At 35.0% G+C, this 16,266-nt stretch overlaps 1 protein-coding gene across 1 annotated transcript in view; it reads right to left on the reverse strand.

Moving 5' to 3' along the window:
* The window catches only part of LOC135560301 (uncharacterized), an 83,506-nt gene that overhangs the window by 53,856 nt on the left and 13,384 nt on the right, over window positions 1-16,266 (reverse strand). Inside the window, exon 3 of the mRNA XM_065002159.1 lies at window positions 13,808-13,866. Coding sequence (XP_064858231.1) covers window positions 13,808-13,866 — 59 coding nt within the window. The remainder of the gene's footprint in view (window positions 1-13,807; window positions 13,867-16,266) is intronic.

Genomic DNA, 16,266 nt, shown 5'->3' on the forward strand with positions numbered 1-16,266 from the left:
TGTATCAGAAACACAGTCTCATTTCATTGTCTATCAGAAACACAGTCTCAATTCATTGTGTATCAGAAACACAGTCTCAATTCATTGTGTATCAGAAACACAGTCTCAATTCATTGTGTATCAGAAACACAGTCTCAATTCATTTCATTGTGTATCAGAAACACAGTCTCATTTCATTGTGTATCAGAAACACAGTCTCAATTAATTTCATTGTGTATCAGAAACACAGTCTCACTTTGTGTATCAGAAACACAGTCTCATTTCAGTGTGTATCAGAAACACAGTCTCATTTCAGTGTGTATCAGAAACACAGTCTCATTTCATTGTGTATCAGAAACACAGTCTCATTTCATTGTGTATCAGAAACACAGTCTCATTTCATTTCATTGTGTATCAGAAACACAGTCTCATTTCATTGTGTATCAGAAACACAGTCTCAATTCATTGTGTATCAGAAACACAGTCTCATTTCAATGTGTATCAGAAACAGTCTCATTCATTTCATTGTGTATCAGAAACACAGTCTCAATTCATTGTGTATCAGAAACACAGTCTCAATTCATTGTGTATCAGAAACACAGTCTCATTTCATTGTGTATCAGAAACACAGTCTCATTTCATTGTGTATCAGAAACACAGTCTCATTTCATTGTCTATCAGAAACACAGTCTCATTTCATTTCATTGTGTATCAGAAACACAGTCTCATTTCATTGTGTATCAGAAACACAGTCTCAATTCATTGTGTATCAGAAACACAGTCTCAATTCATTGTGTATCAGAAACACAGTCTCAATTCATTGTGTATCAGAAACACAGTCTCAATTCATTTCATTGTGTATCAGAAACACAGTCTCATTTCATTGTGTATCAGAAACACAGTCTCAATTAATTTCATTGTGTATCAGAAACACAGTCTCACTTCAATGTGTATCAGAAACACAGTCTCATTTCAGTGTGTATCAGAAACACAGTCTCATTTCAGTGTGTATCAGAAACACAGTCTCATTTCATTGTGTATCAGAAACACAGTCTCATTTCATTGTGTATCAGAAACACAGTCTCATTTCATTGTGTACCAGAAACACAGTCTCAATTCATTGTGTATCAGAAACACAGTCTCATTTCATTGTGTATCAGAAACACAGTCTCATTTCATTGTCTATCAGAAACACAGTCTCATTTCACTTCATTGTGTATCAGAAACACAGTCTCATTTCACTTCATTGTGTATCAGAAACACAGTCTCATTTCACTTCATTGTGTATCAGAAACACAGTCTCAATTCATTGTGTATCAGAAACACAGTCTCATTTCAATGTGTATCAGAAACACAGTCTCATTTCATTGTGTATCAGAAACACAGTCTCATTTAATTGTGTACCAGAAACACAGTCTCATTTCACTGTGTATCAGAAACACAGTCTCATTTCATTGTGTATCAGAAACACAGTCTCATTTCATTGTCTATCAGAAACACAGTCTCATTTCATTGTGTATCAGAAACACAGTCTGAATTCATTGTGTATCAGAAACACAGTCTCATTTCATTGTGTATCAGAAACACAGTCTCATTTCATTGTGTATCAGAAACACAGTCTCATTTCATTGTGTATCAGAAACACAGTCTCAATTCATTTCATTGTGTATCAGAAACACAGTCTCAATTCATTGTGTATCAGAAACACAGTCTCAATTCATTTCATTGTGTATCAGAAACACAGTTCAATTCATTGTGTATCAGAAACACAGTCTCATTTCATTTCATTGTGTATCAGAAACACAGTCTCATTTCATTGTGTATCAGAAACACAGTCTCATTTCATTGTGTATCAGAAACACAGTCTCATTTCATTGTGTATCAGAAACACAGTCTGAATTCATTGTGTATCAGAAACACAGTCTCATTTCATTGTATATCAGAAACACAGTCTCAATTCATTGTGTATCAGAAACACAGTCTCATTTAATTTCATTGTGTATCAGAAACACAGTCTCAATTCATTGTGTATCAGAAACACAGTCTCATTTCATTTCATTGTGTATCAGAAACACAGTCTCAATTCATTTCATTGTGTATCAGAAACACAGTCTCATTTCATTGTGTATCAGAAACACAGTCTCATTTCATTGTGTATCAGAAACACAGTCTCATTTCATTGTGTATCAGAAACACAGTCTCATTTCATTGTCTATCAGAAACACAGTCTCATTTCATTGTGTATCAGAAACACAGTCTCATTTCATTGTGTATCAGAAACACAGTCTCATTTCATTGTCTATCAGAAACACAGTCTCATTTCATTGTGTATCAGAAACACAGTCTCAATTCATTGTGTATCAGAAACACAGTCTCATTTCATTGTGTATCAGAAACACAGTCTCATTTCATTGTGTATCAGAAACACAGTCTCATTTCATTGTGTATCAGAAACACAGTCTCATTTCATTTCATTGTGTATCAGAAACACAGTCTCATTTCATTGTGTATCAGAAACACAGTCTCAATTCATTTCATTGTGTATCAGAAACACAGTCTCAATTCATTGTGTATCAGAAACACAGTCTCATTTCATTTCATTGTGTATCAGAAACACAGTCTCATTTCATTTCATTGTGTATCAGAAACACAGTCTCATTTCATTGTGTATCAGAAACACAGTCTCATTTCATTGTGTATCAGAAACACAGTCTGAATTCATTGTGTATCAGAAACACAGTCTCATTTCATTGTATATCAGAAACACAGTCTCAATTCATTGTGTATCAGAAACACAGTCTCATTTAATTTCATTGTGTATCAGAAACACAGTCTCAATTCATTGTGTATCAGAAACACAGTCTCATTTCATTGTCTATCAGAAACACAGTCTCATTTCATTGTGTATCAGAAACACAGTCTCATTTCACTTCATTGTGTATCAGAAACACAGTCTCATTCATTGTGTATCAGAAACACAGTTCAATTCAATGTGTTCCAGAAACACAGTCTCATTTCATTGTGTATCAGAAACACAGTCTCATTTCATTGTGTATCAGAAACACAGTCTCAATTCATTGTGTATCAGAAACACAGTCTCATTTCATTGTGTATCAGAAACACAGTCTCATTTCAATGTGTATCAGAAACACAGTCTCATTTCATTGTGTATCAGAAACACAGTCTAATTTCATTGTGTATCAGAAACACAGTCTCATTTCATTTCATTGTGTATCAGAAACACAGTCTCATTTCATTGTGTATCAGAAACACAGTCTCACTCCATTTCATTGTGTATCAGAAACACAGTCTCAATTCAATGTGTATCAGAAACAGTCTCATTCATTTCATTGTGTATCAGAAACACAGTCTCAATTCATTGTGTATCAGAAACACAGTCTCAATTCATTGTGTATCAGAAACACAGTCTCATTTCATTGTGTATCAGAAACACAGTCTCATTTCATTGTGTATCAGAAACACAGTCTCATTTCATTGTCTATCAGAAACACAGTCTCATTTCATTTCATTGTGTATCAGAAACACAGTCTCATTTCATTGTCTATCAGAAACACAGTCTCAATTCATTGTGTATCAGAAACACAGTCTCAATTCATTGTGTATCAGAAACACAGTCTCAATTCATTGTGTATCAGAAACACAGTCTCAATTCATTTCATTGTGTATCAGAAACACAGTCTCATTTCATTGTGTATCAGAAACACAGTCTCAATTAATTTCATTGTGTATCAGAAACACAGTCTCACTTCAATGTGTATCAGAAACACAGTCTCATTTCAGTGTGTATCAGAAACACAGTCTCATTTCAGTGTGTATCAGAAACACAGTCTCATCTCATTGTGTATCAGAAACACAGTCTCATTTCATTGTGTATCAGAAACACAGTCTCAATTCATTGTGTATCAGAAACACAGTCTCATTTCATTGTGTATCAGAAACACAGTCTCATTTCATTGTGTACCAGAAACACAGTCTCATTTCATTGTGTATCAGAAACACAGTCTCAATTCATTTAATTGTGTATCAGAAACACAGTCTCATTTCATTGTGTATCAGAAACACAGTCTCAATTCATTGTGTATCAGAAACACAGTCTCAATTCATTTCATTGTGTATCAGAAACACAGTCTCATTTCATTGTGTATCAGAAACACAGTCTCATTAATTTCATTGTGTATCAGAAACACAGTCTCACTTCAATGTATCAGAAACACAGTCTCATTTCAGTGTGTATCAGAAACACAGTCTCATTTCAGTGTGTATCAGAAACACAGTCTCATTTCATTGTGTATCAGAAACACAGTCTCATTTCATTGTGTATCAGAAACACAGTCTCAATTCATTGTGTATCAGAAACACAGTCTCATTTCATTGTGTATCAGAAACACAGTCTCATTTCATTGTGTACCAGAAACACAGTCTCAATTCATTGTGTATCAGAAACACAGTCTCATTTCATTGTGTATCAGAAACACAGTCTCAATTCATTGTGTATCAGAAACACAGTCTCATTTCATTGTGTATCAGAAACACAGTCTCATTTAATTTCATTGTGTATCAGAAACACAGTCTCATTTCATTTCATTGTGTATCAGAAACACAGTCTCATTTCATTGTGTATCAGAAACACAGTCTCAATTCATTGTGTATCAGAAACACAGTCTCAATTCATTGTGTATCAGAAACACAGTCTCATTTCATTGTGTATCAGAAACACAGTCTCATTTCATTTCATTGTGTATCAGAAACACAGTCTCATTTCATTGTGTATCAGAAACACAGTCTCAATTAATTTCATTGTGTATCAGAAACACAGTCTCACTTCAATGTGTATCAGAAACACAGTCTCATTTCAGTGTGTATCAGAAACACAGTCTCATTTCATTGTGTATCAGAAACACAGTCTCATTTCATTGTGTATCAGAAACACAGTCTCATTTCATTGTGTATCAGAAACACAGTCTCTCATTGTGTATCAGAAACACAGTCTCATTTCATTGTCTATCAGAAACACAGTCTCATTTCATTGTGTATCAGAAACACAGTCTGAATTCATTGTGTATCAGAAACACAGTCTCATTTCATTGTGTATCAGAAACACAGTCTCATTTCATTGTGTATCAGAAACACAGTCTCATTTCATTGTGTATCAGAAACACAGTCTCATTTCATTGTGTATCAGAAACACAGTCTCATTTCATTGTGTATCAGAAACACAGTCTCATTTCATTGTGTACCAGAAACACAGTCTCAATTCATTGTGTATCAGAAACACAGTCTCAATTCATTTAATTGTGTATCAGAAACACAGTCTCATTTCATTGTGTATCAGAAACACAGTCTCAATTCATTGTGTATCAGAAACACAGTCTCAATTCATTTCATTGTGTATCAGAAACACAGTCTCATTTCATTGTGTATCAGAAACACAGTCTCAATTAATTTCATTGTGTATCAGAAACACAGTCTCACTTCAATGTGTATCAGAAACACAGTCTCATTTCAGTGTGTATCAGAAACACAGTCTCATTTCAGTGTGTATCAGAAACACAGTCTCATTTCATTGTGTATCAGAAACACAGTCTCATTTCATTGTGTATCAGAAACACAGTCTCAATTCATTGTGTATCAGAAACACAGTCTCATTTCATTGTGTATCAGAAACACAGTCTCATTTCATTGTGTATCAGAAACACAGTCTCAATTCATTGTGTATCAGAAACACAGTCTCATTTCATTGTGTATCAGAAACACAGTCTCATTTCATTGTGTATCAGAAACACAGTCTCATTTCATTTCATTGTGTATCAGAAACACAGTCTCAATTCATTTCATTGTGTATCAGAAACACAGTCTCATTTCATTGTGTATCAGAAACACAGTCTCAATTCATTTCATTGTGTATCAGAAACACAGTCTCATTTCATTGTCTATCAGAAACACAGTCTCATTTCATTTCATTGTGTATCAGAAACACAGTCTCATTTCATTGTCTATCAGAAACACAGTCTCAATTCATTGTGTATCAGAAACACAGTCTCAATTCATTGTGTATCAGAAACACAGTCTCAATTCATTGTGTATCAGAAACACAGTCTCATTCATTTCATTGTGTATCAGAAACACAGTCTCATTTCATTGTGTATCAGAAACACAGTCTCATTTAATTTCATTGTGTATCAGAAACACAGTCTCACTTCAATGTGTATCAGAAACACAGTCTCATTTCAGTGTGTATCAGAAACACAGTCTCATTTCAGTGTGTATCAGAAACACAGTCTCATTTCATTGTGTATCAGAAACACAGTCTCATTTCATTGTGTATCAGAAACACAGTCTCATTTCATTGTGTATCAGAAACACAGTCTCATTTCATTGTCTATCAGAAACACAGTCTCATTTCATTGTGTATCAGAAACACAGTCTCATTCATTGTGTATCAGAAACACAGTCTCATTTCATTGTGTATCAGAAACACAGTCTCATTTCATTGTGTATCAGAAACACAGTCTCATTTCATTGTGTATCAGAAACACAGTCTCATTTCATTTCATTGTGTATCAGAAACACAGTCTCATTTCATTGTGTATCAGAAACACAGTCTCAATTCATTTCATTGTGTATCAGAAACACAGTCTCAATTCATTGTGTATCAGAAACACAGTCTCATTTCATTTCATTGTGTATCAGAAACACAGTCTCAATTCATTGTGTATCAGAAACACAGTCTCATTTCATTTCATTGTGTATCAGAAACACAGTCTCATTTCATTGTGTATCAGAAACACAGTCTGAATTCATTGTGTATCAGAAACACAGTCTCATTTCATTGTGTATCAGAAACACAGTCTCATTTCATTGTGTATCAGAAACACAGTCTCATTTCATTGTGTATCAGAAACACAGTCTCATTTCATTTCATTGTGTATCAGAAACACAGTCTCAATTCATTGTGTATCAGAAACACAGTCTCATTTCATTGTGTATCAGAAACACAGTCTCAATTCATTGTGTATCAGAAACACAGTCTCATTTCATTGTGTATCAGAAACACAGTCTCATTTCATTGTGTATCAGAAACACAGTCTCATTTAATTTCATTGTGTATCAGAAACACATTGTGTATCAGAAACACAGTCTGAATTCATTGTGTATCAGAAACACAGTCTCATTTCATTGTATATCAGAAACACAGTCTCATTTCATTGTGTATCAGAAACACAGTCTCATTTAATTTCATTGTGTATCAGAAACACAGTCTCATTTCATTGTGTATCAGAAACACAGTCTCATTTCATTGTGTATCAGAAACACAGTCTCAATTCATTGTGTATCAGAAACACAGTCTCAATTCAATGTGTATCCAGAAACACAGTCTCATTTCATTGTGTATCAGAAACACAGTCTCATTTCATTGTGTATCAGAAACACAGTCTCAATTCATTGTGTATCAGAAACACAGTCTCATTTCATTGTGTATCAGAAACACAGTCTCATTTCAATGTGTATCAGAAACACAGTCTCATTTCATTGTGTATCAGAAACACAGTCTAATTTCATTGTGTATCAGAAACACAGTCTCATTTCATTTCATTGTGTATCAGAAACACAGTCTCATTTCATTGTGTATCAGAAACACAGTCTCAATTCATTGTGTATCAGAAACACAGTCTCAATTCATTTCATTGTGTATCAGAAACACAGTCTCATTTCATTGTGTATCAGAAACACAGTCTCATTTCATTGTGTATCAGAAACACAGTCTCAATTCATTGTGTATCAGAAACACAGTCTCATTTCATTGTGTATCAGAAACACAGTCTCATTTCATTTCATTGTGTATCAGAAACACAGTCTCATTTCATTTCATTGTGTATCAGAAACACAGTTTCAATTCATTGTGTATCAGAAACACAGTCTCATTTCAATGTGTATCAGAAACACAGTCTCAATTCATTTCATTGTGTATCAGAAACACAGTCTCATTTCATTGTGTATCAGAAACACAGTCTCATTTCATTGTGTATCAGAAACACAGTCTCAATTCATTGTGTATCAGAAACACAGTCTCAATTCAATGTGTATCAGAAACACAGTCTCATTTCATTGTGTATCAGAAACACAGTCTCATTTCATTGTCTATCAGAAACACAGTCTCATTTCATTGTGTATCAGAAACACAGTCTCAATTCATTGTGTATCAGAAACACAGTCTCAATTCATTGTGTATCAGAAACACAGTCTCATTTCATTGTGTATCAGAAACACAGTCTCATTTCATTGTGTATCAGAAACACAGTCTCATTTCATTGTCTATCAGAAACACAGTCTCACTCATTTCATTGTGTATCAGAAACACAGTCTCATTTCATTGTCTATCAGAAACACAGTCTCAATTCATTGTGTATCAGAAACACAGTCTCAATTCATTGTGTATCAGAAACACAGTCTCATTTCATTGTGTATCAGAAACACAGTCTCAATTCATTTCATTGTGTATCAGAAACACAGTCTCATTTCAGTGTGTATCAGAAACACAGTCTCATTTCAGTGTGTATCAGAAACACAGTCTCATTTCATTGTGTATCAGAAACACAGTCTCATTTCATTGTGTATCAGAAACACAGTCTCAATTCATTGTGTATCAGAAACACAGTCTCATTTCATTGTGTATCAGAAACACAGTCTCATTTCATTGTGTACCAGAAACACAGTCTCAATTCATTGTGTATCAGAAACACAGTCTCAATTCATTGTGTATCAGAAACACAGTCTCATTTCATTTCATTGTGTATCAGAAACACAGTCTCAATTCATTGTGTATCAGAAACACAGTCTCATTTCATTTCATTGTGTATCAGAAACACAGTCTCATTTCATTGTGTATCAGAAACACAGTCTCATTTCATTGTGTATCAGAAACACAGTCTCATTTCATTGTGTATCAGAAACACAGTCTCATTTCATTGTGTATCAGAAACACAGTCTCATTTCATTGTGTATCAGAAACACAGTCTCATTTCATTGTGTATCAGAAACACAGTCTCATTTCATTGTGTATCAGAAACACAGTCTCATTTCATTTCATTGTGTATCAGAAACACAGTCTCATTTCATTGTGTATCAGAAACACAGTCTCAATTCATTTCATTGTGTATCAGAAACACAGTCTCAATTCATTGTGTATCAGAAACACAGTCTCATTTCATTGTGTATCAGAAACACAGTCTCAATTCATTGTGTATCAGAAACACAGTCTCATTTCATTGTATATCAGAAACACAGTCTCAATTCATTATCAGAAACACAGTCTCATTTAATTTCATTGTGTATCAGAAACACAGTCTCATTTCATTGTGTATCAGAAACACAGTCTGAATTCATTGTGTATCAGAAACACAGTCTCATTTCATTGTATATCAGAAACACAGTCTCAATTCATTGTGTATCAGAAACACAGTCTCATTTTTTCATTGTGTATCAGAAACACAGTCTCAATTCATTGTGTATCAGAAACACAGTCTCATTTCATTGTGTATCAGAAACACAGTCTCAATTCATTGTGTATCAGAAACACAGTCTCAATTCAATGTGTTCCAGAAACACAGTCTCATTTCATTGTGTATCAGAAACACAGTCTCATTTCATTGTGTATCAGAAACACAGTCTCAATTCATTGTGTATCAGAAACACAGTCTCATTTCATTGTGTATCAGAAACACAGTCTCATTTCAATGTGTATCAGAAACACAGTCTCATTTCATTGTGTATCAGAAACACAGTCTAATTTCATTGTGTATCAGAAACACAGTCTCATTTCATTTCATTGTGTATCAGAAACACAGTCTCATTTCATTGTGTATCAGAAACACAGTCTCAATTCATTGTGTATCAGAAACACAGTCTCAATTCATTTCATTGTGTATCAGAAACACAGTCTCATTTCATTGTGTATCAGAAACACAGTCTCAATTAATTTCATTGTGTATCAGAAACACAGTCTCAATTCATTGTGTATCAGAAACACAGTCTCATTTCATTGTGTATCAGAAACACAGTCTCATTTCATTTCATTGTGTATCAGAAACACAGTCTCATTTCATTTCATTGTGTATCAGAAACACAGTTTCAATTCATTGTGTATCAGAAACACAGTCTCATTTCAATGTGTATCAGAAACACAGTCTCAATTCATTTCATTGTGTATCAGAAACACAGTCTCATTGTGTATCAGAAACACAGTCTCATTTCATTGTGTATCAGAAACACAGTCTCAATTCATTGTGTATCAGAAACACAGTCTCAATTCATTGTGTATCAGAAAACAACAGTATCAGAAACACAGTCTCATTTCATTGTGTATCAGAAACACAGTCTCATTTCATTGTGTATCAGAAACACAGTCTCATTTCATTGTGTATCAGAAACACAGTCTCATTTCATTGTGTATCAGAAACACAGTCTCATTTCATTGTGTATCAGAAACACAGTCTCATTTCATTTCATTGTGTATCAGAAACACAGTCTCATTTCATTGTGTATCAGAAACACAGTCTCATTTCATTTTGTGTATCAGAAACACAGTCTCATTTCATTGTGTATCAGAAACACAGTCTCAATTTCATTGTGTATCAGAAACACAGTCTCAATTCATTTCATTGTGTATCAGAAACACAGTCTCATTTCAGTGTGTATCAGAAACACAGTCTCATTTCAGTGTGTATCAGAAACACAGTCTCATTTCATTGTGTATCAGAAACACAGTCTCATTTCATTGTGTATCAGAAACACAGTCTCAATTCATTGTGTATCAGAAACACAGTCTCATTTCATTGTGTATCAGAAACACAGTCTCATTTCATTGTGTACCAGAAACACAGTCTCAATTCATTGTGTATCAGAAACACAGTCTCAATTCATTTAATTGTGTATCAGAAACACAGTCTCATTTCATTGTGTATCAGAAACACAGTCTCAATTAATTTCATTGTGTATCAGAAACACAGTCTCATTTCATTGTGTATCAGAAACACAGTCTCATTTCATTGTGTACCAGAAACACAGTCTCAATTCATTGTGTATCAGAAACACAGTCTCAATTCATTTAATTGTGTATCAGAAACACAGTCTCATTTCATTGTGTATCAGAAACACAGTCTCATTTAATTTCATTGTGTATCAGAAACACAGTCTCATTTCATTGTGTATCAGAAACACAGTCTCATTTCATTGTGTATCAGAAACACAGTCTCATTTCATTTCATTGTGTATCAGAAACACAGTCTCATTTCATTTCATTGTGTATCAGAAACACAGTTTCAATTCATTGTGTATCAGAAACACAGTCTCATTTCAATGTGTATCAGAAACACAGTCTCAATTCATTTCATTGTGTATCAGAAACACAGTCTCATTTCATTGTGTATCAGAAACACAGTCTCATTTCATTGTGTATCAGAAACACAGTCTCAATTCATTGTGTATCAGAAACACAGTCTCATTTCATTTCATTGTGTATCAGAAACACAGTCTCATTTCAATGTGTATCAGAAACACAGTCTCAATTCATTGTGTATCAGAAACACAGTCTCATTTCATTGTGTATCAGAAACACAGTCTCATTTCATTGTGTATCAGAAACACAGTCTCATTTCATTGTGTATCAGAAACACAGTCTCATTTCATTGTGTATCAGAAACACAGTCTCATTTCATTGTGTATCAGAAACACAGTCTCAATTCATTGTCTATCAGAAACACAGTCTCATTTCATTGTGTATCAGAAACAAAGTCTCAATTCATTGTGTATCAGAAACACAGTCTCATTTCATTGTGTATCAGAAACACAGTCTCATTTCATTTCATTGTCTATCAGAAACACAGTCTCATTTCATTTCATTGTGTATCAGAAACACAGTCTCATTTCATTGTGTATCAGAAACACAGTCTCATTTCATTGTCTATCAGAAACACAGTCTCATTTCATTGTGTATCAGAAACACAGTCTCATTTCATTGTCTATCAGAAACACAGTCTCATTTCATTGTGTATCAGAAACACAGTCTCATTTCATTGTGTATCAGAAACACAGTCTCATTTCATTGTCTATCAGAAACACAGTCTCATTTCATTGTGTATCAGAAACACAGTCTCATTTCATTGTGTATCAGAAACACAGTCTCATTTCATTGTGTATCAGAAACACAGTCTCATTTCATTGTGTATCAGAAACATCAAGTATCAGAAACACAGTCTCATTTCATTGTGTATCAGAAACACAGTCTCATTTCATTGTGTATCAGAAACATCAATGTGTATCAGAAACACAGTCTCATTGTCTATCAGAAACACAGTCTCATTTCATTGTGTATCAGAAAACACACAGTATCAGAAACACAGTCTCATTTCATTGTCTATCAGAAACACAGTCTCATTTCATTGTGTATCAGAAACACAGTCTCATTTCATTGTGTATCAGAAACACAGTCTCATTTCATTGTGTATCAGAAACAGTCTCAGTCATTTCATGTGTATCAGAAACACAGTCTCATTTCATTGTGTATCAGAAACACAGTCTCAATTCATTTCATTGTGTATCAGAAACACAGTCTCAATTCATTGTCTATCAGAAACACAGTCTCATTTCATTTCAATGTGTATCAGAAACACAGTCTCATTTCATTGTGTATCAGAAACACAGTCTCACTTCAATGTGTATCAGAAACACAGTCTCATTTCATTGTGTATCAGAAACACAGTCTCAATTCATTGTCTATCAGAAACACAGTCTCAATTCATTGTCTATCAGAAACACAGTCTCAATTCATTGTTTATCAGAAACACAGTCTCAATTCATTGTGTACCAGAAACACAGTCTCACTTCAATGTGTATCAGAAACACAGTCTCATTTCATTGTGTATCAGAAACACAGTCTCAATTCATTGTCTATCAGAAACACAGTCTCATTTCATTGTGTATCAGAAACACAGTCTCATTTCATTGTGTATCAGAAACACAGTCTCATTTCATTGTCTATCAGAAACACAGTCTCATTTCATTGTGTATCAGAAACACAGTCTCATTTCATTGTCTATCAGAAACACAGTCTCATTTCATTGTGTATCAGAAACACAGTCTCATTTCATTGTGTATCAGAAACATCAATGTGTATCAGAAACACAGTCTCATTTCATTGTGTATCAGAAACACAGTCTCATTTCATTGTGTATCAGAAACATCAATGTGTATCAGAAACACAGTCTCATTTCATTGTGTATCAGAAACACAGTCTCAATTCATTTCAATGTGTATCAGAAACACAGTCTCATTTCATTGTGTATCAGAAACACAGTCTCAATTCATTTCATTGTGTATCAGAAACACAGTCTCAATTCATTGTCTATCAGAAACACAGTCTCATTTCATTTCAATGTGTATCAGAAACACAGTCTCATTTCATTGTGTATCAGAAACACAGTCTCACTTCAATGTGTATCAGAAACACAGTCTCATTTCATTGTGTATCAGAAACACAGTCTCAATTCATTGTCTATCAGAAACACAGTCTCAATTCATTGTTTATCAGAAACACAGTCTCAATTCATTGTGTACCAGAAACACAGTCTCAATTCATTGTCTATCAGAAACACAGTCTCATTTCATTGTGTATCAGAAACACAGTCTCATTTCATTGTGTATCAGAAACACAGTCTCATTTCATTGTCTATCAGAAACACAGTCTCAATTCATTGTGTATCAGAAACACAGTCTCAATTCATTGTTTATCAGAAACACAGTCTCAAATCACCTGCTCCAAACCCCCTGCAGGTCCTGGAATCCCGGGGCTCTCTGGAGGTAGGGCGCCACCTGCAGGATGGGAGGAGGAAGTACACCGTCAATTCACGACTACAGACTGGGGTTCATTACAGAGAACTACAATGGATAATAACCTGATAACTACTACAGACTGGTGTGGATAATAACCTGTTAACAGACTGGTGTGGATAATAACCTGATAACAGACTGGTGTGGATAATAACCTGTTAACTACTACAGACTGGTGTGGATAATAACCTGTTACCAGACTGGTGTGGATAATAACCTGATAACAGACTGGTGTGGATAATAACCTGTTAACAGACTGGTGTGGATAATAACCTGATAACAGACTGGTGTGGATAATAACCTGTTAACTACTACACACTGGTGTGGATAATAACCTGATAACAGACTGGTGTGGATAATAACCTGTTAACAGACTGGTGTGGATAATAACCTGTTAACTACTACAGACTGGTGTGGATAATAACCTGTTAACAGACTGGTGTGGATAATAACCTGTTAACAGACTGGTGTGGATAATAACCTGATAACAGACTGGTGTGGATAATAACCTGATAACAGACTGGTGTGGATAATAACCTGTTAACAGACTGGTGTGGATAATAACCTGTTAACTACTACAGACTGGTGTGGATAATAACCTGTTAACAGACTGGTGTGGATAATAACCTGATAACAGACTGGTGTGGATAATAACCTGTTAACAGACTGGTGTGGATAATAACCTGTTAACTACTACAGACTGGTGTGGATAATAACCTGTTAACAGACTGGTGTGGATAATAACCTGTTAACTACTACAGACTGGTGTGGATAATAACCTGTTAACAGACTGGTGTGGATAATAACCTGTTAACAGACTGGTGTGGATAATAACCTGTTAACTACTACATACTGGTGAGGATAATAGCCTGTTAACTACTACAGACTGGTGTGGATAATAACCTGTTACCAGACTGGTGTGGATAATAACCTGTTAACAGACTGGTGTGGATAATAACCTGTTACCAGACTGGTGTGGATAATAACCTGTTAACTACTACAGACTGGTGAGGATAATAACCTGTTAACAGACTGGTGTGGATAATAACCTGTTAACAGACTGGTGTGGATAATAACCTGTTAACAGACTGGTGTGGATAATAACCTGTTAACTACTACAGACTGGTGTGGATAATAACCTGTTAACAGACTGGTGTGGATAATAACCTGTTAACAGACTGGTGTGGATAATAACCTGTTACCAGACTGGTGTGGATAATAACCTGTTAACTACTACAGACTGGTGAGGATAATAACCTGTTAACTACTACAGACTGGTGTGGATAATAACCTGTTAACTACTACAGACTGGTGTGGATAATAACCTGTTAACAGACTGGTGTGGATAATAACCTGTTAACAGACTGGTGTGGATAATAACCTGTTAACTACTACAGACTGGTGTGGATAATAACCTGTTAACAGACTGGTGTGGATAATAACCTGTTAACAGACTACAGACTGGTGTGGATAATAACCTGTTACAGACTGGTGTGGATAATAACCTGTTAACTACTACAGACTGGTGAGGATAATAACCTGTTAACTACTACAGACTGGTGTGGATAATAACCTGTTAACTACTACAGACTGGTGTGGATAATAACCTGTTAACAGACTGGTGTGGATAATAACCTGTTAACAGACTGGTGTGGATAATAACCTGATAACAGACTGGTGTGGATAATAACCTGTTAACTACTACAGACTGGTGTGGATAATAACCTGTTAACAGACTAGTGTGGATAATAACCTGTTAACAGACTGGTGTGGATAATAACCTGTTAACAGACTGGTGTGGATAATAACCTGTTAACAGACTGGTGTGGATAATAACCTGATAACTACTACAGACTGGTGTGGATAATAACCTGTTAACTACTACAGACTGGTGTGGATAATAACCTGTTAACAGACTGGTGTGGATAATAACCTGATAACTACTACAGACTGGTGTGGATAATAACCTGTTAACTACTACAGACTGGTGTGGATAATAACCTGTTAACAGACTGGTGTGGATAATAACCTGTTAACTACTACAGACTGGTGTGGATAATAACCTGTTAACAGACTGGTGTGGATAATAACCTGTTAACAGACTGGTGTGGATAATAACCTGTTAACAGACTGGTGTTGATAATAACCTGTTAACTACTACAGACTGGTGTGGATAATAACCTGTTAACAGACTGGTGTGGATAATAACCTGTTAACAGACTGGTGTAGATAATAACCTGATAACAGACTGGTGTGGATAATAACCTGTTAACTACTACAGACTGGTGTGGATAATAACCTGTTAACTACTACAGACTGGTGTAGATAATAACCTGTTAACAGACTGGTGTGGATAATAACCTGTTAACTACTACAGACTGG

Source organism: Oncorhynchus nerka, linkage group LG15, assembly GCF_034236695.1.
Source record: "Oncorhynchus nerka isolate Pitt River linkage group LG15, Oner_Uvic_2.0, whole genome shotgun sequence".
Classification (NCBI taxonomy): domain Eukaryota; kingdom Metazoa; phylum Chordata; class Actinopteri; order Salmoniformes; family Salmonidae; genus Oncorhynchus; species Oncorhynchus nerka.